The sequence below is a fragment of the Maylandia zebra genome, linkage group LG9 (assembly GCF_041146795.1).
Source record: "Maylandia zebra isolate NMK-2024a linkage group LG9, Mzebra_GT3a, whole genome shotgun sequence".
NCBI lineage: Eukaryota > Metazoa > Chordata > Actinopteri > Cichliformes > Cichlidae > Maylandia > Maylandia zebra.
The window spans coordinates 33274713-33302553 of NC_135175.1; the positions used below are offsets into that span (position 1 = coordinate 33274713).

The 27841-nt window shown below is 42.9% G+C and overlaps 3 protein-coding genes across 6 annotated transcripts; 2 read left to right on the forward strand and 1 right to left on the reverse strand.

Annotated features, from left to right (window-relative positions):
• Positions 1 to 1878: 1878 nt before the first annotated feature.
• On the reverse strand, positions 1879 to 4699 carry LOC101472334 (diamine acetyltransferase 1). Its single transcript, XM_014413089.2, has 6 exons — positions 4445 to 4699; positions 3405 to 3456; positions 3243 to 3323; positions 2468 to 2569; positions 2349 to 2389; positions 1879 to 2263 (listed from the first exon to the last, which is right to left on the reverse strand). Exons 1-6 carry the CDS (start codon positions 4505 to 4507, stop codon positions 2087 to 2089), a joined length of 516 nt encoding a protein of 171 aa, XP_014268575.1. The 5' UTR covers positions 4508 to 4699; the 3' UTR covers positions 1879 to 2086.
• Positions 4700 to 7285: 2586 nt separating this feature from the next.
• acot9.1 (acyl-CoA thioesterase 9, tandem duplicate 1) lies at positions 7286 to 18439 on the forward strand. 2 transcript variants are annotated; one of them, XM_014413079.3, is made up of 16 exons: positions 7286 to 7476; positions 9065 to 9168; positions 10661 to 10687; positions 11087 to 11132; positions 12457 to 12627; positions 13092 to 13129; positions 14044 to 14127; positions 14243 to 14346; positions 14477 to 14550; positions 15144 to 15211; positions 15292 to 15403; positions 15498 to 15588; positions 16259 to 16344; positions 16427 to 16514; positions 17175 to 17325; positions 17877 to 18439. In XM_014413079.3, exons 1-16 carry the CDS (start codon positions 7463 to 7465, stop codon positions 17930 to 17932), a joined length of 1314 nt encoding a protein of 437 aa, XP_014268565.3. In that variant the 5' UTR covers positions 7286 to 7462; the 3' UTR covers positions 17933 to 18439. The 2 variants fall into 2 exon arrangements, with proteins under 2 accessions (XP_014268565.3, XP_014268566.3); XM_014413080.3 differs by lacking the exon at positions 10661 to 10687.
• A 608-nt stretch (positions 18440 to 19047) lies between these two features.
• pdha1b (pyruvate dehydrogenase E1 subunit alpha 1b) lies at positions 19048 to 26304 on the forward strand. 3 transcript variants are annotated; one of them, XM_004574455.3, is made up of 13 exons: positions 19048 to 19192; positions 20421 to 20441; positions 21321 to 21473; positions 22670 to 22735; positions 23211 to 23384; positions 23526 to 23652; positions 23743 to 23834; positions 23925 to 24017; positions 24252 to 24407; positions 24726 to 24797; positions 25001 to 25068; positions 25152 to 25260; positions 25357 to 26304. In XM_004574455.3, the coding sequence occupies exons 1-13, from the start codon at positions 19133 to 19135 to the stop codon at positions 25519 to 25521; spliced, it is 1356 nt and encodes a 451-aa protein (XP_004574512.1). In that variant the 5' UTR covers positions 19048 to 19132; the 3' UTR covers positions 25522 to 26304. The 3 variants fall into 3 exon arrangements, with proteins under 3 accessions (XP_004574512.1, XP_012771246.1, XP_012771247.1); XM_012915792.3 differs by lacking the exon at positions 21321 to 21473; XM_012915793.3 differs by lacking the exons at positions 20421 to 20441; positions 21321 to 21473.
• The last annotated feature ends 1537 nt before the right edge of the window (positions 26305 to 27841 follow it).

A 27841-nucleotide genomic window follows, 5' to 3' on the forward strand; every position in this document is an offset into this window, starting at 1 on the left:
GCCGTGCTATGACTCTGTGCTCTAGCATGTTCGGTTATGCTTTTAGTGCCCTGACATTCAGGGGTCAAGCTGAAAAGTGAATCTGTTGTGAATCACATTTTCCAAGATGGCATCGTACGCTGGGTCAGATTACAATGGTGCTTTTGAGAGCATGAGGGTGGGAATGGATGTTTGTGTCTGTGTGTGCCTGTATGTCTGTGTCTATATGTCAGGTTGGGTATCAGACGCCACCTCTCTGGGGACACCTCAGGCCCTCCAAGGTTTGGAGGCCTATCTCCACCCACCACCACTTCCCCTGCCGGTGGCGGACTCCCTCAGGTGTCGGTGTGTTGGTGGTTCTTTGTGTCTGGGGATGGGCGTCCGGGTAGACACCGGCTCACTCCTTGGCGGCCGCTTGTCGGGGCCTGGGGCTCGCTCGGGCCCCTTTGGAGGTGGGGTGCCCCCGGCCTCTCGGCCTGGGGCTCGGTCACTCAGGCGCAGCTGGGGGCCGGCGGAGCTCACGGGCGCGTCACTGCAACTCCCCCTGACTTCTGCTCCGCGGCTGCTGAGTGAGCCCTCATCTGGGACTCTCCTCAGCTCTTACTGGGACAGTGGCGCGGCTGCCCCTCTGTTGGTCTTCCATGGTCTCTTGTGTTCTGGGGGCCTCTGGATGTCTGGAGTTTTGATCTCCTCCATACCCGCTTCACACCCTGGAGGACGGGGCTGTGGCCCCCCCACACTCCCTAGCAGATCATTACATGGAGAAACCTTTGGAATGCAAGCATGCTGATCCACACAGGTATGCACACATGGGTATTCACAGACGCGGACTAAAGCTTTCTTGGCTGCTGCCTCAAAGCACACTGTGCGCTGTCTATCTTGCGTGCTGCACAATATCGTTTATTATTTAGTAAATATTGATATCTATGACTAGCTAGTTTGTGATGGTGCTTTGTTTTCTCTATTATTATGTTGCTCTTTGTTGTTTGCTGTCTCCTCTGTTTTTTTTGTTTGTTTGTTTTTTTTCTCCATACAGGTGACCCAGGAGTTTTTTTTCCTCTCTCTTCCCCCCCCTTCTCACCGTCTCTCCTCCCCTTTGGTTTTCTTTCTCTCCCCCTCTTTCTCTCATTCATTCCCCCTGTCCTATTTATTAAAAAAAAAAAAAAAAAAAAAAACGACAAAGGATGAACTGAAGCTCTGCCATCACGTAATGTTGCATACTGCTGTTTCTGATGTCATTTAAAAAAAAAAAAAAAAAAAAAAAGTGCTTTTGTGTTCATAATTTCATTAATCTCTTACTGGCTGACATTAAGCTCCCAGTGACAGTTTTGCTTCCCCAAATATTTGAAACCTTAGATTCATCTGTATCAGACCTGTTTGCTCTCATTTCTTAAGGACATGTGGGTCATATGCCGTGTAGTTTACTGCCTGCCACTTCTCCAAGGTCTCAGCCATCAGCTCTTTAATCACCTTGATGCAAATACACAATTTTATTCCAGTCAAATATTCAGCTTTTGGATTTTTCAGTCTTAAAAAAAAAGGGGAACCAACGTGTTTGTGACAGGCTGCTAGTAACAGTTGTGTGTTGACGACACCGATCCAGCCCTCAAGTTAGTTTCTTTTTAAATAAGTGAGTTGTAGGTCTTGGTTTGGTGGCCAGAGTGGCAAAAGAAAGACATCATTCTGTAAAGGTCAGCGCCACAGACTGGATGAGTGACTTAAAACCAGGAGAACTTAACGTCAGAATCTTCCTGATTCAACATAAGGACACGAGTGGACTCCTGCACTGTAGGTGACACATGGCCTGGTAAAGTTTTCTAATGAGTTTGAATTCTGTGAAGGAAACTATGAATTCAAGTGCAATCAAAGGCAAGTATGTAACCAACTGAAGAATGACAGTTGTGTGCGATTAGCAGTTTTTATTTAAAGCTAAAAGTGATTTTAAGATTGAATAAAGACGAGTAACTCTGTGACAGATTAGACACAAAAGGCTCACTAAGACTACGAACTACAGACAGATTAAATACACCAGATTACTGTGATAAATGCTGCATTTCAAAGCTGAACTCTTCTGAAAAGCCGAGGCGCGTCTGCTCGGTCGGGCCTCTTATTCCTCAGATGGAGCGGCCATCTTGACGAGGCTGTCCTTGTCGAACCTGAAGAGCCTCCATCCCTCCTCCTGAGAGAGGTCCTCGGCACCGCGCCGCTTGTAGAACTGGACCGACGGCTCGTTGTTCTCCGCCACCACGAACATCATGCCGGTGCAGCGCGTCTTCATCGCCAGCTGGAAGAGGACGGAGAGGAGTTTAGGTTGGTGCGCTCAAAAGAACAGCCAAAGTCAGGATGCACTTTAGTTTGTAAACACTCACATTACTGAGGTTCCGCAGGATCCCTGAACCGATGCCCAGACCTGCAGAAAGAGGAACAATTCAGGCATCAATGAAGCTGCAGAGCAGGAGTGAATGTAAACAGATGGAGATGTTTTTACCTCTGTACTCATCCATCACATAGAACTCCTCCAAGTAGAGCTGCTTGCCCACCCAGGGGTCGTACGTGAAGTAGTACATGGCGAAACCCACCACCTTGCGATCTGCAGGGAGACACGACCATGTTAGGCTGTTAGAAACCAGACATCTCATTCTTGAGATTATGTGGATAAAATATATGCTGAGACTATGCAGAGCAAATAAAAGCAGGGCTGAGGTTTAATGTTTTGGGAATAACACCAGGCTTACAAGCTGTGGAGGCAAATTCTTGTTTAAGATGTGAACAAAGAGACAGTTGGGCAAAAATAAATAACTGCAACACCAGAAATGGCTCCATGCAGGAAAACTTCTACCTTAACCTTCAACCTCCTTCTTAGGGGAAATCTGCCAGAACTTTCTCGGCCTAATCAGACTGTTTACGAGCGTCTGAGCTGCAGTCACTGGGAATGTGTCCAGATGGTGCCTCTCCTGTAGGTCAGGCACAAACTGTACTTCTCTGTACATCTCAATGGAAGCTACGTTGTGAAGAACAATTAAATAAACGTGTTCAGGGGGACTAACACCTGCAGGCGAGCGTCTGACTCTTGGCCTGTATTTACAAAACCAGGATGCACACCCTGTGGAAACGCCGTCTCAGCAGATGGTGGGAAACATTTACTCTCCTTATCAGGTGACATGATAACCTGACGGTTCCTGTGGGAAACTATTCAAGCCTCAGGCTGAAAACGATCCTCCAAGTGTTTTTGCTCCAGAAAGAGGATCCGTGGCGTTTCGTACCTTCACTGCTCTTCTCTCCTTGGATCTCAGTGATGATGCAATGGTAAAACGGGGTGTCACCGAAGCCATCCTCAAGGAGCTCTACAGGCAAACACAACCTTTAATTATTTACACAACAGAGCAGGTAGTCTTTTAGTCGTGTGCAGGTGACTTTAAACTCACCTTTCTCAGTCAGTGTCACCTGGTGCTCCATCTCCTCGTATTTTGCAAGTTCCTGGAACAACAATGGGATGATGTCATTCGTAGTGCGACACAGCACTCCTGATGCCGTTTCATTTTTATTTAGTCCAGAATCCGGTTTGTTTTGAGCTCAATTTCTTAAACAAGCAAAGTGTATTGCAGCTCTGCAGCTCATCCAGTATTCTAACAAACATTTTATTGTGCGACAAGTCATTTATTGATTAAGAACACAAAAGAATCATTGTAATAATTGGTCAGTATCATTGTGGTGATTAAGATGTGAGCGTCGAGGTTTAGATCTTTTCCATCACTTCACTTTTCTTCAATGGGAATGATTGAGCAAATTCACAAGAAATGAACTGACGTTAGGGTCATTAAAAGGACCAGAAAGGAGGGAGGTTGAAAAAATAATAATCTTCTCTTTTTACAATTGTATGGGAACAATTTAAAATGGCTTTACAATTTACAAGCCAAAAAGTTAAGTGGAATTAACTAGAAGGAGCCAATTTTATTTATTTTTTAAAGCCAAGTTTACAAGTAAAGTCGATAAGGTCCTTTAAAGTCGGTATATTGTGTAAACTGAAAATGACGTTAACTTTAACTAAGAGGCCTCTAAACGCCCTGATGCTAAATATAGGCGCCAGTTTCCAGATCAAACCGGCACCCTCTTCGGGGTTTCGCAGATGTCGCTTGTTTTGTTTTCCTCCACTAACGTTTCCGCGTCGGGGTCAGCCATGATACGGACACCGCGTCAGACGGACCATATTTAGACACCCGGCCGCTCTGAGTCATCTGACGTTAAAGAGGCCTCCGGCTCTGACCTCATTCTCGGACATCCTCAGGAAAGCTCACACCTGCCGATGTTTCGCTAGTTAACGGATTTCCACAGCTAACGGATATTGTAACACGTAACAGTTCCCTTTAGCTTTCGACCGCTATATTGAATTCCTGCTCGTTTCATATCAAATTAATTACGTTTATCCCCAAAACGGTATTTGGTTTTTTTAATCCCACAGGCCTACCTTCACCAGTCGTAATATATCAGGCACGTCTCGGGGTTCAGCTTTTCGTAATTTATACTCCATTTTCTTCTTTTACTTTTTTTCCCTTTCGTCAGAAGTCCTCTGTATGTAAATTGGAAGATTAGGTGTTTCTTCATTCGCCTCGCAGTGGCTTTTCCCCCACAGTCAGCCTCTGGTCCGAACGCGCTCGTCGAGATAAAACATTCAGTATAACTGGCCCTCGGCTGGGTCGCTGCCGCTCTACTGTGCCCCCTTTGTTTATGTCAGGGCTTTTATAGCCGGCTCGCGCTGCAATATAATTGGTCGGTTCACTCAAGTATCGCATTTCTGACAAATCAGCGACACCCCCTGGTCACTTTTTTTTGTCCAATCGGGGTACAAAGAACGGTCACATGTGGGGGTCTGTTTTTATTCTGTCATATGTTTTTGATGGAGAAAAGGACCTGGGAAAGTGTTTTTATTCTTTAGTTAAACAATGTTGAACTAATGTTTAACTAATGTATAAGAGTCAAACAATGTGCTAAATATCTAACACATTAAACAAAAACAATAGCCTATAATTTAAGTTACTTAATCAAAACAGTAACTTAACTGTAACTGTATCTGAAGTTCAGAAAACAACATCAGTTTTGCCCCAGAGATAAGATAAGAAGCACATAGATTTCCAGGTGTTATGAGGACTAGAAACTTTCTTGGGTTCTTCTAAGTTCTTCTAAAACAGATCAGTTTGGCACCAAAATAGTTACGTAACAGATAAACAATTAAATGAAGAAATATTGTTTTTACAGTATTTAAAACAGAAATGTTCTACTATACAAAAATGAAGAACATTATCATAAATACAGGACACTCTGGGCAATAATAATAATAATAATAATGAATAATGGATTGGATTTATATAGCGCTTTTCAAGGCACCCAAAGCGCTTTACAATGCCACTATTCATTCACTCTCGCATTCACACACTGGTGGAGGCAGCTACGGTTGTAGCCACAGCTGCCCTGGGGCAGACTGACAATAAGCTACTTTTCTGTGATTCTACACATTTATGATGTAGAAAACTGAGACATATTGTTGAAATTGTCCTTCCTTTTCTTTTAAGATATGTCAAGGATTAAATATTTAGTTGAGTGTCTTTACACTGACAGAAAGGCATTCCTGTTCTCCAAGGAAGTGAAGCCACTCAGCAGGGATCTATTTGGGCAGTTGTTGTGAAGGTTTGTCTAATTAATTTTAAAGGTCTTTGAGGAAAAAAAGAACCACATGTATGGAATCACCAGTTTTTCACATTTCTTTTTTCCTCCAGGGGGTTTAATTTCAACTCACAATGCTCCAGTACAGACTTCAGTTCAGGTCTCTCCCATAATGCCTCTGTCTGCCCACACAAGTGGAATTTTCCAACACCAGCAGACCCTACATATTCATGTGCAGAGTAGAGTGTGTGTAATGATTAGGTGTGGTTAGATGCTTCGCAGACAGTTGTAGCATTGATGTACTGGGGGGAACAATGATCCTCTGAGAACAGGTCAAAGGCCACCCCCGCCTCCACACCTGCAACTGTAACTTAGACTGAAATTGATGCAATACAAGACATTTAATGTCCCTAACAGTGTATAACGTGGTTGTTTTAGTTGCTTTATTTATGACACTTCTTATACGTTATTTTCTTCTCATACATCTTACCGTTGTTGTTCATTCACTTGTAGAAGACGGACCAGAACGTTTGGCTGTCCAGAAAAGTGTTCAGCTTAAAAAAAACCAACAACTAAGGGGAAGGTGTGCCTCAGGAGTATCTTGTAGTGAAAACCAGACACTTTTAACCCTTCTGTTATGTTTGTCTCCAAGGTGAAGGAAGGACGTTCGTGGGTCAGCTTGGGCATGTTTAGTTATCCAAAACAACAAAAAACCCACAGAATAAACATTGTTCATATCTCATTATTAACTCCATTACCAACTATTTCAGTCATTATTTGATGTAGTTGTGTTCTTTACTGCTCACAGATCATGGTTCGATGAGGATATATGACTTTTTTTAAGTACAGTGTTGAATAATGGTAGTTGCCAGCTTGTCTCTCTCTCTCCCATCTAACAGTGCTTGTCTCTTGATTATCAAATCGGATGACTCTGGAAAAAATATGAAGTCTCCAGAGACATTGTGACACAAAATATACGTGTAAATATGTGAAATTAGCTACTTTCATTGTATATGTTGATTACATCTATTAAACCAAGCAGAATAAGTTCCATGTTGAAAAAATACTTTAAAATAATTTTAAATATAATATTCAATTTTGAAATGGATCACTCCGACCTGAAACATATCAGGAGGGTTAAAGGAGAATCACTTTCCCTTGTTTCCCCTTGTGCTTTGTACGCTATGACATGGTAAACACCATATTACAACATGTCAACATGTATCCACTCATCTAATAAATAAATGAAATTATTTATAGATTCATAAAAAAAGTACACAAAGAGTGTTTTGATATTTTACTCATGCATACAGTTAGGTTTGTTACTGTTTCACTGACCCACGTTCGACAAAAACATGGGTAATTCAATAAATACAAAGTTCAAGGTTCTGGCAGAGAGAGTAACATTTCGAGAGAAAAAAATAAGAAGGACAAATTATATTAGAGTGGCAGATTTAGGCTAAACGGAAATATCAAAAACAGAAATGTAAAAGTTTTTTAAGCGGCTGTTTAGTGAGCGATAACACTTTTACTTGGAAAATCTCTCAGTGAGCACCACTGTGTCTGTCTGTGTCTAAATTTGTAAGGTTAGCCTGTCAAATAAAGTTCCTGACAGGCTGGACCGAGGGCATCAAGGCCCACGGATGCTGAGCGCTGCGTCATCACGCAGTGGGCGGAGCTGCGTGCCACCGCGGAAGCTACCCCGTCATCAGCCTCTTTCTCTCCTCAAGAGAAAACTGTGATTCTTCTTCTTTTCTCTCCCTTTTTTCAGCCCACCCGCTTCGTTTGGACCCCTCGAGGCCTCGGCTCTGTCATCCCGGTCAAAATGCTCTCACAGAGGTTAGTGACGTAAAACAAAGCTCGTGCACAGCTGTCTCTGCGGCGTCCGCGCTGTTAACAAGTGACCTAAGAGTAGCGAGGGAAGCGAAGCAGCGATAAACAGCGATTTGTGATGGTCCTTTCTCTGTTATGACTTCAGTGGTGTGTAAATGAAGAGTGACTAGTTAACCAGGCCCACAGAGGGCGGCGGTCTGTTTCCACGAAGGGCGTGTCTGCAGGAAATAAAGACAGAGCAAATCAGGAGGCCTCACACAGGATAAACACCGAAGTTAACTTATGACAGCTACACAGGCTAGTTCAGAAACCTCTACGCAGTTTACACTCCTACATGCGCTTTATAAATAAGTAATGAGGTCAAAATGACCACTACGAAGAGTTTCACATGTACAATACACACATAATAATAATAATAAAAACAGAAATGGCCGAAACATTATCAGTTAAAATGTTTGATTTTAAAAAGACGCTAGTTCTTCTTTTCATCCTCCTCTGTCACTCTTTGCATGTCCTCCTTCACCACATCCATGAACTTCCTCTAACTTCCTCTTTTCCATCCTTTCTCCCCATCTTCACATGTCCAAACACTCATCCTGAGCTGTGTCTCTAATTACTAATCATAACTAATCCTATTCATCCGGCTCACTCCCAGTGAGAATCTGAGCATCTTCAACTCCTCTTTCCATCGTTTTTGTCAGCAGCACTGTCTCAGAACCACAGATCATAACAGGCCTCACTACCATTTTACAAAACTTCCCTTTTGTGACTCTCATCTTCACCTTCATCCTGCCTTCTTCTTCAGCTCTAAGGTTGCTGTCTGTTACACAACTTGAGTGTAACACGAAGAGTAAAAAACAGTGAGACTTCCTAGTTATAAATGCAGTGGAAAATTAGTTAAAAAATCAGAATTAAGTTAAAGATGTAAAATCTGTAAGAAGACGACTGAGAAAGACCAACAATATAAGTAAGACTTCAGAGAATGTTTTAAAAGATACTGATGAAGAAAGCTGAAGGCCCTCAGGCAGGTCCTTCGACAGCTGAGGGGCACAGATGAAACCAAACAGAGATTCGGGGTTTCTTCTACACAGAGGAACTTTAGGTTTGGTCAGATTAGGTCAGAGTCAAAGAAATAATCAGTATTGTTATCAAGTTATTTTTAAATTCCTTTGTCAGAAGAGTTGTGAACTTTTTGTTATTCCAGTCATTGATGCATTGTTAAAAATAAAGGACAGATTGCTGCTAATCCAGGTAACACAGACTCACTGACTTTACAGTTCATGATAACTGTCCTGTGACCCAGTCTAACAATAATTAAGATCATTGAATGTACTCTTATTTTTAAAATTGTATTTTAATCTCATGGAGATTACATTTTAAAAAAAGATGTTCAGAAAGTGGACATGCAGTAACGAGCTATAAATGTGACTAAGCTGCAGAGAGTCACGCTCCTCTCATGGGGGGGCGGTAACAGTCCGTCTGATCAGCTGTTCGGGATCTAAACCGCTCACACGCCCGGCCTGAAATAGAGGCGGTCGGTGTGCGTGCCTGTAACAGGACTTGGTAATTACAGGAGTTTTTCTGCTTGCTTCAGGTTTCTGCTGCTGCGATCGGCCGCGTCCTTCACGAGGAAGTCGTTCTGCACGGGAGGAGCGTTGAAGCAGGGCAAGCAGGGAAAGGCACCTGACATGATCGAGGGTAAGAAAGCAAACGCACTTCCTGTTTCACATCGCCTGATTTAACAGCAAGAACACAGAGAGGTAAAGAGTGAAGTAACACATGTCAAATCAGAGCTATGATGGAACAGTTTACATACATGAAGCTAGTATCAACACAATGCAAATGTCATGTAATATGATGATTATCACATCTATGATGAGTTCCTGTTGCCACCAGGTGGCGTTATGCCATTTTAGAGGCCTCCAGACTCTTAGCAATCAGCTGACGATTGTGGCAGATTAGATATTTATACATCTGAGGTATAGTAAATTCTTGTGTTGTGGTGAAATGTCAACATTTACGATGACACAACAAACCTTCAATGCAAACTCAAAAGTTTCACAATTCTGCATTTGGGAGGTCTTTATGTTGAAGTCACCAAAATTTTTTATTTTTATCGCTCAATACACTTAAATTTAATGACCTAGTTGAGCTTAAAATTACATAAATTGTGAACAGAGAACGACAACATGTATTAGGCCCAAGTATTCAGAGTTTGTTTGAAGTTTGTTTCTGTTCTATTTTTATTCTAAATCAATAGAGTAACATTTAGGAGTAAGTGCGCAGAGGAAAGTAAAAGCTGTTTGTAACCACAAAGCTTCACACAATTATGTAAAAATGAAAATCTGCCTCAAGCCTGGAAAATGGAAATTTACCATCCATCCATCCATCCATCCATCCATCCATCCATCCATCTTCATCCGCTTTATCCGGGGCCTGGTCGCGGGGGCAGCAGCCTAAGCAAAGAGGCCCAGACCTCCCTCTCCCCAGCCACCTCCTCCAGGTTATCCGGGGGAATACCAAGGCGTTCCCAGGCCAGCCAAGAGATATAATCTCTCCAGCGTGTCCTGGGTCTGCCCCGGGGCCTCCTCCCGGTGGGACATGCCTGGAACACCTCACCCAGGAGGCGCCCAGGGGGCATCCTTGTCAGATGCCCGAACCACCTCAGCTGGCTCCTTTCGATGTGGAGCAGCAGCTGCTCTACTCTGAGCCCCTCCCGGATGGCCGAACTTCTCACCCTATCTCTAAGGGAGAGGCCAGCCACCCTTCGGAGGAAGCTCATTTCTGCCGCTTGTATCCGCGATCTCGTTCTTTCGGTCACTACCGAAATTTACCTTTAAAGATAAAAAGCTTGAGTTTCTTTAAGGTTTTCTCAGAGAAGCTTTGTTGTGCATCCTGGGATGTTGGATTTGCGTACCTGGTTTCATAAAGGTTGATGAGAGAGAGTGCTGCGACGCCATGAATATTTTCACTGGTTTCCATCATGTTAAGTGTGATTTACTTGTGTAAATGATAATAATAAACAAAGCAAGGCCCTAAATAGGACCTGCTGTATCCTTAGTGGAACAAAGTCTCTGCTGTATTCAGGACAGAAGTGTTTTCACTTTGTACATTTGAGTTTATTCTGGTCTCCTCATGAGTCCGTCGTCCTCTGAGCCCTGTGTGTTTAATCCTTTGTGTTTCTCCACAGGAAATCCACAGTTTCATGTGTCAAATGGTGCGTGTTGGTAAACCAAGATGAATCACAACTATCTGAACTGACGAGCTTATTAATTATCTTCTAATTTACTCTAATTACATTTTAACTCCTCCCTGCATGTTTCCCCCCCACTGTCTCCTAACTGAAGTTTCAGCTTCTGCTGTTCAGCCTTTTCATAGAGCTGCATTTTATGTTCAAAGACGTCTCCTCTGGCAGAATCAAACCTTCCTGTAGCAGGAACTCTCTCGTCTTCTTCCCTCTGTGGCACTCAGCTTCAGTTTTATGTTTTCTTGCTGTTCAGACGTTGCTGAGCTGCAAGTCTCAGATCACATTGTAAAAAATGTGCTATATTTAATGGCAGCCTCCAAACTCCAGTGTTCAGATCTTTCATACATCTGGTTCGTCTTCTGTTTTCAGTGCGAAACAGGCTGAGAGAAATCGTGGGAGCTTCCACAAACTGGAGGTAACTGGCATGACTCACAGTTCAAAATCATCTTTATTTACCTCATGCTGTCTGAAATGAGCTGTTTTAGCTCCTCCCCCTTTAAGCCACCTAAGGCTTAATGCCTTCGATGAGTATATTATTGTCATCCTCTCTCTGTGACATCATACAGACCCAACAGTAGAAAAAAACTGTCAGAAACATGCGTTTTTACACACAGACTGACCTCATTTTACAAACGTTGTGGTTAATATAAACATCAGCTGTTGTAACAGTGTATATATGATAGAAAGTAAGAAAATATAATAGATTTACTTTAAATCTTAGTATGAATCCATTTCTGGTGAAACAAATCTGTTTGTGACTCTCTGCCTGTAAAAGAATCGGCAGCTGGCCTCTCCTTAAAAATCACAGCATCCTTAATCATTTCTCAGCAAATGTTAAAAGCCACCACTCAGTCTGCAGCCTTTGAATGCAGTAATAAATTTTGCTTCGATCGTTACGTTTTGGCAAGATTATCAAAAAAGACATTTTTGGTCATTTTGCTTTCACAGAGTTACTTTTGAGTTTGTTCATTGGCTTTGTGAAAAGCTGTCTGGCTGGATACTTGAGATTTAGGATTGTCCTGTTGTTACCTGCGGTCGTTCAGTTTTGTCAGACAGCTTTAGTACTGTTAGAGGTTCCACAGGGTTCTGCTCTCGGACCCCAGATATTTTATATTTACGTGCCAACACTCACTTGAATAATTATTTAAAAAATCCTCAGCATCAGATGTTATTGTATTGCAGATGACACACATATATATGACTCCCATATCATTCCTCTCTCATCTCATGTTACTCCTGTAATTTTATCAGTCTATTAAATCTGCTGTAGAATCGTCTTTTTTCTGGTAAGAAAAAAAGGCCGGTCATTTTTATCTGGAGGAATTTTGAGAAAACAAGTAAATAATGTGTTCATTTCCTGTCTGTTAGATTACTGCTGTTCACTTTTCAGTACACAATTGTTAAAGCTTTTAGCTTCCAAACCCCTACACACCTAAATCCAACCCTCACCTTCAGTATTTCTAACTGAAGTCCTAAAAATAAAGCTGACTGAGCTCATTTATCAGCAGTTAGATGACACATTTTTGCTGTTTACTGTAATTACAGGACTTTTTTATTGCTTTTTTGCTTAATAAATATTTTAAAAGATAAATCTAAAGAAAAAAGTGGTGAGAAAGTGGGACAAAACTATCGTATAATCAATAATAATAATACCAATGAAATATATTTACATGAACAAATCCAGGGAGTCTATTTTTAACATGTTATATTTAGTGATGCGGTCTCGTTCTCGTCTGCAGCGACCATCAGCAGGCCATGGCGGAGCGTGTCTCACTGTCATCCATGTTGGCCAAATCTCAGAACGAACTTCCTGCCAAGAGGATGAAGGACAGCTACCTGGAGGTGCACCTGCCCCTGGGCTCTGAGCCACAGCTCAGGGAGAAGTATCTGACCTACCACAACACCGTCAGGTAAACACGCAGAAAGCGGAGACAGTAAAGTGAGTGAACGGGCAGACCAACAGTACGTTTACCATGAAAGGAAAATCTAAGAGCTACATGACAGTCTGATAAATCCATGTCTCCTCCATGTGAATGGTGACGGGTTCAGTTACATTCTTTGTATTGGATAAGCAAGAACCTCCAGAGCCAAAAGCTGCACTTCCCCTAATGGCCACTGGAGGCAGGCTCCAAAAAGACCCCTGTGTTAAAGTGTCTGTTTACAGTAGAAACAAACTTGTTTACAGCATGCTGCAAAAACTTCATAGCTACTGTACTGACTGCTTTTATGACTCGCCTGTTTAAATGCTAGAAATTGAACCCTGTGTTTGTGCGCAGTCATCAGAAAATGAATGCAGCCTGCTCTCTGAGTAAATGTGGCCCAGTACGTCTGCGCTTCAGTTTTGACCTTCTAACTGTTTTCTGTCTCGTTTCAGGTTTGGCAGAATCCTGGAGGACTTGGACAGTTTAGCAGGTACACAGCAGATTAGATGATGGGGAACTTCACTCATTCAAGCACTAATTACACAGTTAGGTTCATTTAAACTTGGGCGCTGAAATATGGACGGGAAGTGTAGACTCTCAGCTTTTATTTGAGGGTATCCACATTCAAACTGGATGAAATTGTTACAGGAGTGTTAAAATCTACAGTTTGGTACATCCTGTGAAAGAAAGAAAGCACTGCTGAACTCAGCAACGCCAAAAGACCTGGACGTCCAGCCATCGAAGTGAACGATACTCTCCAGGAGGTCTACCAAGTCTACCATAAAGAGAAGCGGGTGTGAAAGTAAATACTCAGGGTTCACTGCAAAGCGAAAGCCAGTCATAATCCTCAAGAAAAGAGAGGCTAGACTGGGCTGGACAGGACAGAAGGGGCCGAATCAATGCTGATGTGTTCAGAGACGTACTGTCTGCTCAAACCCAGCTGAACGCAGTCAAACCGATTGGGCGGCGTTTCATAATACAGATGGACAATGACCCCAAACATATAGCTAAAGCAACCCACTCCTGAATGGACCAGTCAGTCGCCTGAGCTTAACCCAGCTGATCATGTATTTCAGTTGTTGAAGATTAAGCTTTGAACAGAGAGACCCACAAACCAACAGGTAAAGGCCTGGCAGAGCATTAACCAGGAGGAAACCAGCATCTGATGATGACCATGAGCTCAATACTTCAGGCTGTGATCACCAGCACAGGGTTTTCAACTAAGTATTAGAAATTAACGTTTTGTTTTGAGTTATTTAACTTGTCCACCGAAATGAAAGGATTCAACCCACTGAATTAAAGCTGAAAGTCTGCATGTGGGTCATTTCAAATTCACTGTGGTAATGTAGAGAATCAAAATATTTATGGACCTAACTGTAATTTCTCCTCTTCTTTCTTCCTCAGTCCTCATCTCTTACTCTCACACCTACAACTCAGAACTAAAGAGGTCTCCTCTGTCTATTGTCACCGCCCTGGTGGACAAAATCGGTAAGAATCTCTCGGGTACAGGGTACAATAAACCACTTTGGTTTGTTTACCACTAATATCTTTGTGTGTGTGTGTGTGTGTGTGTGTGTGTGTGTGCGCACGCGCGCTTGGTCAGACATGAGGCAGCACGTCATCTACCCCGACTGCGACATCAAGTTCACAGGTCATGTGACGTGGGTGGGGAAGTCCTCCATTGAAGCCAAGATCCACATGTCACAGGTGGGCTCGCCTAACCTGCTTACTCGACTATATGCAATATATACAAAGAGAGTAATTAAATGAAGAGTCTTAACCCTGTTTATGCTCGCTGGTGGTGTAAATAAAAACCAAGTGTTTGTCTCTCCTGCAGTACCGTGACGGAGCGTACGCCTCCGTTCTGGATGCTACATTCGTCATGGTGGCCCGAGACCCAGGAAACAAGAGGTATTACATCCTGTACAGTGCCAGTGCTTTTATTTTGAAAAAACACGAGTTTAGAGAATCCCATTTCTAGATCCCAGGGCCCTTTTTTTGAAAATCTGACATAGTTGTGATCAACAGAACCAAAAGTCATTTTATTTGCCTACGAAACACAGTTTGGGGGTTAATAGGATCAGAGTTACCCTGAAAGTAGTGTTATAGTTTCCATGTTGCAGAGGCTGTTAGGGTCCAAGAGACATAGATCTGATCGACTCTCTGAGTATCTTACCTCACAGAGATTTAAGAGTTGGGATTAATAACTATGAGGAGCTCTCTGCCCAGCACTGTACATCTGGATTCTGTCCTCTGCTCGTGTGCTGCCTCAGGAGATTTTGCATTATTATTACATTTGTTTGTTTTGGCTCTCTGCATCGAGAAAGTGTTTTCATTGAGGACTAATTATGTGCACGGAAATCATTTTATTTCCCATTTCCTGTGCAGATTTATTTTTGCACAGAGCTTTGCTTCTCAGTCCTAAAAGTGGCACGGTAAACTCATGCTGTGTTTCTCTCATACTTATTTAATACTCTGTGTTTCTGCTTCTTTTCCCTTTTCAGGGCAGCGTTTGTAAATCCACTGACGCCTGAAGGACCCGAGGAAGAACGACTCTTGCAGGAAGGCGAAGGTGAGAGCCGATGAAACAATCGCAGCTTTTATGAAGAGCGTAGTCTTTGCACGCTGATCTTGACGCTCACTCTCCTCCAGCTAACAAATCCCGCCGTGTGGAGCTGAGCACTGCGTCGCTGCTGAAGGTCGCTCCCACACAAGAGGAGAGGACGGTCGTTCACGGCCTTTTCCTCAACACCCTGGACACCAAGTACGACTGAAACATCACAGGATATCATGAGGATGTTATATTTGCTTCATATATTAAGATACACTCTGTTAAATCTCTGTGGATGTTTCTGCAGCACAGTCAGTTTCCGCAGCAGAATTCTGCCCCCAAACTCAGTGTGGATGGAAGATGCCAAACTGAAAGGATTGGAGATCTGCCATCCTCAGGTGAGAGGACGGATAAATAATAAGAAGGAGAATTTATTTCTACACTGAGGTTCATTTTAGGCTGTGAATATATGCAAGGTGTGATTTACGTAATGTATTTCTGGTCACTTTCCCATTGAAGATCATCTTCTCGTGCACCTCTAACTTGAATTCAGCCTTTTAAGTCTTCCCTGGAGATTAAACTGGAGCCTCTGGAGCTGTTTGTACCAAAGCAAGACAATCCGAGTCCACCCGATGTGCGGCTCTGTCATAGCCGGAGACTCGACTCTCTACATCAGCGATGTTCCTCCACATGAAAGACGGCTTATTTTGATCAACAGAAGTTTGAGGTTTGAAGTTCGTGGAGATAATAAAGAGCGTACAGTGCAAAGCTGAGGACTCAGGAACACGACTTTTAAGGATTCATGCTGGAAGCTGTGTAGACCAGAGGAGATGGTCTTGAAGGGGAGATTCCTAAAGCTTTTTGTAATCACACCTTGTATATATATGAACTCTTTACTTGGATATTTCCTTGAGTTGTGTTTCTTTTTTCCTAAATACCAGCAGCTATGTTTACATGGGGAAATGGATCTTTTGTGGTTTCCAGTTTCATTTATGTTCCCAGTTTAAACCCTAAATTATTTCAGCTGGAAAACTTAAAAAAACCTGTTTCTGTGTTTGTGTTGACCAGGAGAGGAACATCTTTAACAGGATATTTGGAGGTTTTCTGATGAGGAAAGCTTACGAGCTCGGCTGGGCCAACGCCTGCTCCTACGGGTGAGACATTTAGACTAAAGGGTTAAAGAAACATTAAAGAATAACTGCTGTAAATGTTGTTGCTCCTTGCCGTGTGTTGCAGGGGTTGTCGGCCGAGTCTGGTGGCTGTCGATGATATCCTCTTCCAGAAACCTGTGGAGATTGGATCTTTGCTGATGCTCTCATCGCAGGTCAGAGCATCTTCTTTATAGGTGGACTACTTGTATGGCTTTCAGAGTTAGAGGCCAGCCAATGGAAGAAAAAAGGGAGGAGTTAGATTAAAAAAGTGAAATATTTCACTTGGAGCTGATGGAGACCAAAAATGGAGCTAAAGTAAAGTGATTGTCCTTTAAGAGGAATGTAAGATGATGTTTATTTGCCAACTTTTTACACCTACAGCACTTTTTGTAAAAAATTATATCATAGGAACTAGATGTTTTTTTTACATGTGTTTTTGTGACTGAGATTAGACCAAGAATGAAGATGTTTTGAACTGAATTATCGGAGGTCACCTCTACTGCTCCATATTCTTATACTTGGACTTTGCTAGAGAAGCTTTGGATGATTCAAAGTTCAAAATAATCCTGATTTTTCTGACACCTTGGAGCAGCCTCTCAGTGAATCCTGTCTCTAAAACTGGCCTTTTTAGCCCCGCCTCCTTTAATCGAACTTTCCTCTGATTGGCTAAACAAGAATTAAGCAACACGTTTCTCTGTCCACCTTTAATATGAGCATCCAGCACTGGAACAGGAGACACGAGACAAAAAATAAGGACAATAATTACATGAACAGGATAAATGATGTTTTTATGTCTTTTTTGTGCTTCGGCTGTTTGTGTCTTTGTTTTTCAGGTGTGTTACACTCAGGGGACGTACGTCCAGGTCAGAGTTCACAGCGAGGTGTTTGACCCGCTGACCCGACAGCACAACACCACCAACATCTTCCACTTCACCTTCACTTCAGACCGCGACGTCCCCAACATCATGCCCAAGACTTATGGAGGTGAGCCGGTGCAGACAGGAAACAGTTAAAAAAAGAAATCTGATTTATATCCATGTCAGTAAGTTCCTTTCAGAATAAATCAAACAAACTTCCACGTTCAGTGCCGAAAGAAATCAACTATTAAAACGGTTGTTAAATGTTAATTTAGCTGCTGGTTGTTATGATCACGCGTTCGTTGATCGGCACTTCTCGCTTTGACTCACTCTTTTCTACCGAGACATTTACTGTGTCACGTTTTAAAAACTAGGAATAGTAGATGTTTCAGCAGCATTTTCAGCTTTTTTTCAGGTTTCCATGACAACCTGTTGCAATTTTATTACTCACTGGGTGCAGCGTATGCAGGCAGGTTAATCTACAGGTGACCCATGATGTTAGCTCCTCCACAGCCACCGAATAAAAGCCAAACTTTAAAAACTTAAAAACAAATCCTGCACATAGAGTTGTTGATTAATCTGGGATTACAGATCTGACTTGTTCTGTATTCAAAGATCAAACTGAAAGGAAGGAGAACAGCTGTGTGTACTGATGTGGATGTTTTGTGTGTCTGACAGAGTCGATGCTGTACCTGGACGGAAAGAGACACTTTGACCAAACCGTGGCGTGCTGAGGCGTCAAACTGAAGCCTTTCAGCATCCAGATGCCGAGCTCCAAGTGTTTCCGTGTTGTTGAGAATAATGAATGAATTTTAGGTTCTGACATATAACGGTTTCTGAATTTTGAACAGCCCACAGGCACTTTGTTTGAATCTTGTTGCTTCAGTCGATCTGGAGGTTTACAAATTGATGTGTTTGGCGCACTACAGCAGAAGATGCTTTTCCCCCCATGTTTCTCTATTTTATACTCTTATCATTTTTCCCACTTGTCAGTGTTACAGCCTCTCAACTGTAGAAAACGAGGTAAACACTCCAGCCCTTCTCATCATAACCTCATTCACTTCGACTCCTCGGTGTTACGATACAGCGTGTTACGTTTTTATATCTCACTGTTGCTTACACGCACAAACAGCTTTTCTTTTTTACACTTTATTATGATGCTGCTGCAAAAAGAACAAGGGTGTCAATTCTCTGGCCTTAACTGGTGTATTTACTCGAATACAATAAAAAAGTTTTATTTATCTCGGTGTTACAGTTGTTCCTGTGTGTTTGTTTTTATTTCATTCTGTACAGCTGACGCTCGATCACTGGTTAATTTTGCCACGTAAATATGAGAAACCAGCAGCTTTGCCTTGTTAACACACAGCAGCGTTTCTTATTTTGACATGTTTAACCTCTTGGTTTGCAGTAAATAATGTTTGTGACAACGGCCTGATGTATGTTACTTACCAACAGTTCGGTAAAGATAACCACACCACACAACCAATGCTAGCTTTTTGATGCCTTTTATTTTCTGTTTTTCATCTATGATCTGTAAAGTGCACAGCTAAGGAAACCTCAGAACAGTGTCAAAGCAAGAAAAATAACCAAATTTTTGGCTTTCAAAATAATCTGTTATTAAAAAAGAATTTCCCAAACAAAAGAATAAAATAATGAACTATTTATTTAATCTATCGTTGAGTGGAGGCTACAGGTCGAGCCAGGGTTTAAAATTAATTACTAACGTTTAACTTGTTAAAATAAATTACAATGATTAGCGATTAAGGGTAATAGTGGGGCGTAAACATGCCTCTCTAGTTGTCGTCTAGCTATAAATACCGAGCGGAACCAATGTTGTGTGGGACTGTGGGAGTCGGCGCCGTTTTCTGCGCGTACACTAACACGGAGCATCCTTCGTTAATCCTCTCCGGGCTCCGGTCGTCTCCGTGTGTAGCATGAAAACCATGTTAGCCATTATCTCTAACGCACTGTGCAGGATGACCGGCAGGAATGCGGTGAGTTTTCGGGGGTTGGTGTGGAAACGGAGGCCACGTTGTGTGCCGGGGCCGGTCCGCGCTAACCATTAGCTCGCCTTGTACTGTTTAGCTTGGAGGGGGGCTGACCTTGTTAGCGGCAGCTAACATTAGCACTGGTGGCTGGTTTGAGCTCTTATTTGCAGTTTGCATGTTGTGGTGAAAGAATGGGTTATTCATGCTCTCGTGTGATTGGCTGACTGGACGGAAGCATGCATGAATGCAGTGACATGGCTACAGTCGGGGTGCTAGCTCTTTACCTCTCTCTAACCCTGAATATGTTATGCCTCTGGTGGTCTGCCTTCCTCACACGGCACGGAGAGCTTGTACTGCCACGCAGGCGCTGATGTGATCAATACCGACCAGCATGGGCGCTTAAACACGTGGACGAAATATTAGGAACATATTTGAAATGCATTATAGGGGCTTCTGTGAGTGCACCATGCAAATGTAAACCTCTCACTTTGCTCTCAGGTGTGTTACCTCCAGTGTTTGTCTCTAAAACCTTTATGAGCATGGCGCACGTTTTGAGAAAGTACACGAAGTTACATGCTTTAAAACAAATAAAATAAAAACATACGTGTATAAATGTGCAGAGCCGTGTACGGTAAAGACAATCGCGTAGGTTAAAGAAGTATGTTGATCCTAGAAATCCAGAGGTGACTTATCATTGCCTACCATGGTGATGTAGCCACCGTCCTAACATTGAACGCTCTGACTATAAGCTGAAGAGGGCTAAAGAAGCCATTACTATGGCTTCATAGTACACTTCTTTTAGTTTCCCATGCTCAAATATAAACTTCTAGATGACGTGAGATGTAAAGAGGATGCTAGACTTCCTTCATGGTTCAAAATCAGGCCAATCAAGAGATGCTGGGTCAGTTTAAAACACATCAGCGCCTCCCTGTGGGTCAGTAGGACTGGCAGCAGCATGTCGAGTGTTTGTTGTGGTGCATCATTTACAGAAGCTTCCTACAGGCACTGCTTTTCTAATCATATCATCCAGAATGAGATGAAGAAAAAGCTGAAAATGCCTCAGTCGAGTCTCACGCTTGCCTGTGGGAATCCTGTTCCCTTTTCCGCTGGTGCTCACTCCTACCCTCCGGCCTCCCTGCTGTTTTTATTCACACACAAACTCACTCAAAGACTCCCCATTCATTTTTCGCTTCTCTCCCTCCTCTCCCACCTCTCCCCGTCGCCTGAACCCTAGGGAGCCCAAACAGTGTCTGAGGTAAGCAGCTGCTGATGTTTGTCTGCAGGCTCCGTCCTGCTGTGGTGGTGGTGGTGGTGGTGGTTCCCAGGGAGCTAACTGAAGCGCAGCTAAAAGAATCGCTGTAGCGTTTGCAATGATGATCCTCATTGGTGTGGAGTGTTTGTAGTTCTTTATAGTCTTTGAGTCTTTTTTCATTTAACACGTTCATTCCACATTTGTTTGCTGTTTATTTCCTAAAACATTAATTTCACACTGGTACAACATTAAGCTGAATTTTCAGCACCTAAACAAACGGGTATCACTTCCCCCAGATTTGGGTAGCTGTGAATCAACTTTGAGTCATTACGAAAACCCCAAAAATGATCTTAAACTTGCCAAAATAACAAATGTCAGGGTTCATTTATCATTAATGTTGTGTTTGTTAATACCGTTAAATTAATAATAAAATAAAAATCAATCCTGAAATGATAAAATTAAAATGACTTGTAAGAACACTAATGCATCAATTAAATGAAGAGAAAATGAGTAAAATTATAAACAAAGTAATACTTGATAATCTTCATTTAAAAAGTCAAAATAACATATTTTAAAATCAGTTTCATAAAATGTTCTTAAGCTGTAAAGATATTCATTAACTGACTAAAAAAACAGCTATAAGGCCTCTAATCTACATAAATGACTTTGCTGGTGCTGAAGTGATTAATCTGGGATTACAGATGTTGTGCTTGTGTGAACACGTTGGGCTGGTTTCAGTCTGTCCCCTCTGTGTGTCTCATCTATTTAGACTCCACCTGTCATGTCTGTCTCTGTCTAGCTACAGCTCCTCTCTCACCTGTAGAGCTCCACTGGGCGTGCTCTGTGCTCTGGTCTGATTGGTTGGCTCCTTTTGTTCCCCAGCTACTGACTGACCTGTCAGAGTTTGTTGATCTAACGTCGCCGGCGGCGCCCGCCTCTGCACAGACCCAGCGGCTTCCACCTAAACCGCCTCCAACAGCAGTCGGTACTAGAGCAGCGTCTGCGCTGTTAGTTAGCGGCTGTGCTGACAGACCAGTAAGGACTCGTGAAGCTTCCTCCATGTCTGCTGCCTGCTCACTAACAGGGCCGGGGAACCTAACCAGAGCTGCTGCATGGATGGATATGTATGACTTAAGAACAAATGACCCTATATGCACCGACATGTCTCGTTAATGCTGCACTCCGAGCAGTGCAAAGCAGGGAGATTTCTTTGATCCCAGAAATGAGGTGGAAAAAAAAAATGATCAGCTGTTTCTTATTTTAAACATGGTTACGTGTCCAGAATTTCATAACTGGTGCATTCCCAGTCAAAATGATTCCATATATTGTGGGAAGTGTTTTCCTTTGTTTTGAAATGGCTTTGGGGCCATTGGGTAACTGTTTTATGGGTTAATTGTCAAACAAGGGCTTCTACTAACGCTACTCCTCCTGATCTATAAATCTGTCCCATAACTTTGATCATTTGATTATAAAAGTCAGAAAATTACCTAGAAAACTTAACTCCATTAAAATGATCAATTTATCAGAACTATTTTTCTTTCTCTTGGTCTTTAAGTGTTAAATCCTACGTGCACATTATACTTTCATGAGCTAAAATGATCCCGGACAAACTGGCGCTCCTCGTCGGGCCCGTCCACACCAGGTCTGCTGCCCTTTTTTTTTTTTTTCCCCTCCGTGGGCAACCTCACCAAACTATTTCACCTGAAGAGGTGACCGTGCACGTAAACATGACTGATCGGTGTACAATAAAAGCAGCAATGGTTATGTGCAAGTCTGCAGCTTGCAGGGCTGCAGCTGAGCACAGCTTAGAGGCATTTCTATGATCTGATATTTTACAGACAAAACAATTACTCCAAGGTTCTTATTGAAGAACTAAATTACCTTTATTAATTAACTGTCCATCAGCGCACACGTGGTGCAGGACAAAACAGGAGTCTATCAGACTGTTGAAGGGCCTGTTCAGTAAAAACCACAGTGCATTATTGGACTGGGTTTGTTCTCCCTCCCTGTTACTGACCTCCAGTGTCACAGATTACTGAAGGTTAGTGTGTGTATGAACCACCTGATCCCGCCCATCTGATCCCACCAACCCCGCCTCGCTCCTCCCCCTGCTCTGACGAGGAGGGCAGCCGTCACGCTGCTCAGTGTGGAAGACCTGTGACCGCTTTAAGTCGTGTTGTGATGCTGCAGTGATGGAAACACTGTTTCAGTTGGTTGTGTTTGTGTTCCAGGGAGCCAGAGTTGTTGTCTCCCGCTCCTTCGCTGACTTCACACCCCAGGCGACCTTTGACATCAAGGTGGGCACAAACGAGAATCACTAATGGCAATCGCAGACTGAAGGAAGGGGATTTTTACCCCATAAAGCTGCGATCAGTTAAACATCTTAGTCGATACCGAATGTAGCTCAGAACGTAACATGAAGATGGCAAGATAAAACTTATCAGGGTTAATGCACAAACTGTCCTTTCAGATAAAATATCATGGCTATATTTGTAAAGTTGATTCTGCTGTCAAACTGAATCGAATCACATCAGCAATAGTTTGTGTCATGATCATCAGCACGAGTCCACTCGGATCTGTATTCTGGCCTGAAAGACTACAGGAGGCTCAGCACTGTTGATGGATTCAGCAGTAAATTAATAAATGTGCTAATCTTTGGTTCAGGTCTGGATTTGTGTAGTTTATTAAAACCTCACTCATTGTGGACCAGAAATGTAAAATCTTTGGTTTGGTCTTCTTCTCCAGTTTGTGGTGTTTTTGTTTTTGGTGTAGAAATGCGACCTGCACCGCCTGGAGGAGGGCCCGCCGGTGAAGGCAGAGCTGACGAGGGAGCAGGGCCTGCAGTATTACCGCACCATGCAGACGGTGAGGCGCATGGAGCTCAAAGCTGACCAGCTCTACAAGCAGAAGATCATCAGAGGCTTCTGTCACCTGTACGATGGACAGGTATCAGCGCCTGCAGGCCAGGAACACAATTCATTTATATTGCATCCAAATCTCAGTGCATGCAAGAACATTTAGACAAAACCCAAACAAACATCAGTTTGTGAGTGTGGTGAGATGCAGAACATGTGGTTTCTCCTGCAGGAAGCGTGTGCTGCAGGCATCGAGGCCGCCATCAACCCCTCGGACCACCTGATCACTGCGTACCGCGCCCACGGGTACACGTACACCCGCGGCGTCTCTGTTAAAGAGATCCTCGCCGAGCTCACAGGTGAGAGCGAGAGGAAGGTATTACAGTCTGAACATGTGCGCGTCTGAGCTGGATCTTAGTCTCAGCTTCACTTTTATTTGTGCTCCTCAGGTCGTAGAGGGGGCGTGGCCAAAGGGAAAGGGGGCTCGATGCACATGTACGCTCCACATTTCTATGGAGGCAACGGCATCGTGGGCGCACAGGTGAGCACATTTAAAAAGCCTCTCACACCTGCACGTCTCCGTAGTTAAACACTCGTTACAGTTTCAGTAACTCACCTGTGAACTGTGCAGGTACCTTTGGGAGCAGGCATCGCTCTCGCCTGCCAGTACCAAGGCAACAACCAGGTGTGCGTTACGCTCTATGGAGACGGAGCAGCCAATCAGGTAAGATTTAAAAAATAATAATAAATAAATATGTCCTTGTAGGTTGTAGTTGGAATAAGGAAAGGGTGATCTCACCCTCGCTCCCTTTTATCCATTTAAGAAACCTCACTAAACTCATGACTGTCTCAAAGTGAGCTGGAGAGGCTGCTGCAGTTCTGCCTTGTTTACGTGGTTCAGCTGTGTGCTTTTAATACCTCTGTAAAGCACTTTGTGACTCCTCTCTGATCCAATCAGGGCCAGCTCTTTGAGTCTTACAACATGGCCGCTCTGTGGAAGCTGCCGTGCATTTTCATCTGCGAGAACAACAAGTACGGCATGGGGACATCAGTGGAGAGAGCTGCAGCCAGCACCGACTACTACAAGAGGGGGGACTTCATACCTGGACTCAGAGTGAGACACTAACACATTAAAGCTGCAGGGCGGGGTTAAACATGGCGGGTAAATGTGCCGGTCCTGGGCAGCGGCTGCAGTGTGTCTGATGACTGTACACTGCCGCTGCCCGTTTGGACCCAGACTATAACAGGAAGAGGCTGAGAGTCTGTCCTGGCAGTTGCAGGTGTGAGCATGCATACAGCTGTCTGATGCTCATGTATGATACTGCGCACAAACGCACTGAAACGCAGGGGTCGCTGCAGGGGTCGCTGCAGGGGTCGCTTCTCTGTGCTTAGAGGTGTGCCAATGGTCAGGTTTCTCTCTGCTCTCCTGCAGGTGGATGGGATGGATGTCCTGTGCGTCAGAGAGGCCGCACAGTTTGCTGCAGATCACTGCAGAGCTGGAAAGGTGAGGGTTTAGATTTTTAAAAAATAAATTTAAAATAAAACCTCTGTGCTGCACTCAGTTCTTCATACATGTGAAGGTAGAAGTCCATGGACACCCACGGGCTTTAATTTTGAAGGGTTCTCGTGATGGAGAGTTTCCTGTAGGCTCTCTAAAAGGCTCTAATCTTCCAGAGCATCGATGTGAAGCAGCACTTTGTGTTTCAGGGTCCCATCATAATGGAGCTGCAGACCTACCGTTACCATGGACACAGCATGAGTGACCCAGGTGTCAGGTGAGTTACCTTTCTAAGTCTGGATTTACTGGACCCTGGGGGAGTTGTGATTTTTCTGAGTAATTTGGTTTGACCTCCTGCAGCTACCGTACCCGCGAGGAGATTCAGGAGGTCCGCAGCAAGAGCGACCCCATCTCCATGCTGAAGGAGCGCATGCTCAGCCACAACATGGCGTCTGTAGAGGAGTTCAAGGTGAGCGTCCAGACGGCAGTGATACATTCACAGCTTCAAACTGTTTTAAATGTCGGCAGCTGCAGGGATTACAGCACCTGATTTCTCTCCCGTCAGGAAATCGACATCGAGATCCGTAAGCAGGTGGAGGATGCGACTCAGTTCGCCACCTCGGACCCGGAGCCGCCGCTGGAAGAGTTATGCAACCACATCTTCTCCAACAACCCGCTGCTGGAGGTGCGCGGGACAAACCCCTGGTCCAAGCTCAAGTCTGTCAGCTAGACTCGGACCACACACTCAACCTTTATCCCTCACACATTCAGCACCTTCCCTCTCGATTTTAGGTCTCAGCACCTTCACGGGACTTTGAGGTTTTTCCTTGAAACTTGTCAGTGTTATTTATTTATAGTTTACTGTATAACTGTGAGATATTATTCGTGGTGGAGCCAGAGGTGTTGGACAGGATAAACATGCTGCACTGTAAACGCACAAATCCCAACATCTGACATGGAAACGTGTCCATTAGAAACCTTCTCCATGTTTATCCTGCATTTTAAACCCTCAGATTTTTAAATGTTCCAAACTTGTGTAGATATTCCCTCAGAAGTGTGACTTTAAACTTGGGAAATGCAAATGTGATGGATTGTTCTGATAGTAAAACGCCTTTAATGAGGAGTCGCAGCCTGAGCTTCATTCCAGAGCAGTCCTCATCTGAAGCAGGTTCAGTGTCCAGGATAAGGACACAATATCAGTGTATGTAACCATAAAATGGCTCTAAAAATGTGTTTATAAGCTGAAGATGAAAGCAAGACTTTAGCTGCTTGACTCGACTACTGACAAGACAAACATCTGGACTTGTGTGGGGAAACTCAAGCTGGCAACTGGATGCACTACATTTGAGACTTTCTGGGCACTTTATGAATTTAAAGGAGTCTGTTATAAGATCTTTCCTCTGTGTTCTTTAAAGTTTACTGTATCTGAGCCTGTACAGATATAAAGCTTTCTTATTTACCTGTGTGAATGGTGGAAACTGAAGGTTGTGAAATAAAACGACTTTAAAGCAAAGTGGAAACGTGTGTGTTTGAATCCTATTTTATTTGCTCAGCTTTCAAATGTGGTTACAAAGTAATGCTTCAAATATGACTCAATAGTTGATCAACCTAAAGGAAATCCATGCGCTGTTCAGTTGTTCCATCCTCAACCACTAGATGTCACTATCAGGCTGAAAAACTGCTCAAAACTAAAAATTTATTTATTTTTTTCATCTTAATTAGAGTAAAATTTATCCTGGTTTATTGTCAGCTTCATAGTATAAAAATGAACATGTCTGGACTTCTTTTTTTTTTTTTTTTTTGGTCGCTTTATTAAAGCTTTATGAACGAAATTCATGCTCGACTCCGACAAACATGAAATGCTGTAAATTTAAACCACTGAAAAGTTGTCACGGAAAAAATGAAAGAAGTATTCAAAACTGGATTTTGTAGCGACGCACAGCTTTAAGGAAACGATGCGGTGAATCCAGGAGTTACGTTCACGAGGTTCTTTGTGGTGTTTGTTTTTGGTTATTGTGTAGTTTTTGATCTCGTTTTGTGTACTTCAGAAGTCATTTTCCTTCCTGTGCTCGTGTTTCTCGTTTTTGTGAGATTTTCATATATATGTATATTTTGAGTGGTTTATGGTCACTGCATAGTGTTCATTTGTATGTTTTTCTGGTAACTTGGCATTTCATAAGTTTTCACACATTTGTTGTCCTGGAGCTTTTTTTTTTTTTTTTTTTTTTTTTTAGTGGTTTATTTTGTGTTTCACTACAGTATAGTTGGAATAACTTATAGGGCTGTGGGCTGTTTGTGGACATTTAGCAGGATTTTGTGGTCTCAGTATTTCTGAGGGTGGTTTTGTGCAGATGTTGTATATTTTATGGTAATTTGTTTCATGGCATTTGTGACTGTTTTGGACATTTTGTAGTCATTTTGCGGCTGCTGGTGTATCACTTTGTATGTGTTTACTGATTTTGCATATTTGACATTTGTTGTCATTTAGAGTAGGTTTGTGGTTATTTTGTTTACATTTGGCTGCTTTGTGGTTATTTTTACATCTTTTGGTGCAATTTGCCATATTATTGTTGGATTGTCATCATTTTGCAGGTTTTTTATTTGTATTTGTGTACTTTGTGATGGGTTTTTATGGGGTTACGTGTCTTATTTTGGATAGTTTGTGGTCATTTCGAATATATTTGGGATACTTTTTGTATTTTGTGCTACCTTTTATGTTTTGTGGTCATGTAGCTCTTTGTTCGACAATTTAAAGTAATTTTGCATATTTTGGGGGTAATATTTTGTATTTTATGCTACTGCTTCGTGTTTTGGGTTCACGTGGCCTAATTTACGGGTCGTTTAAGGTCGTTTTCCATACTTTCTGTGATTGTGTGAGGCACTTTGGCGCCACGCTGTTAGGCTTTATCGGTAAAAAAATAATCATTAACAAAACACCGCCTGCGTGATGAATCGCAGACTGTTTATTCATAAGTTCAGATACGTGCTCGTTCACTCTTTTATTACCTAAGTGAGAATGCCGCCTGTCGTCGTGACGTAGTTGTGACGCA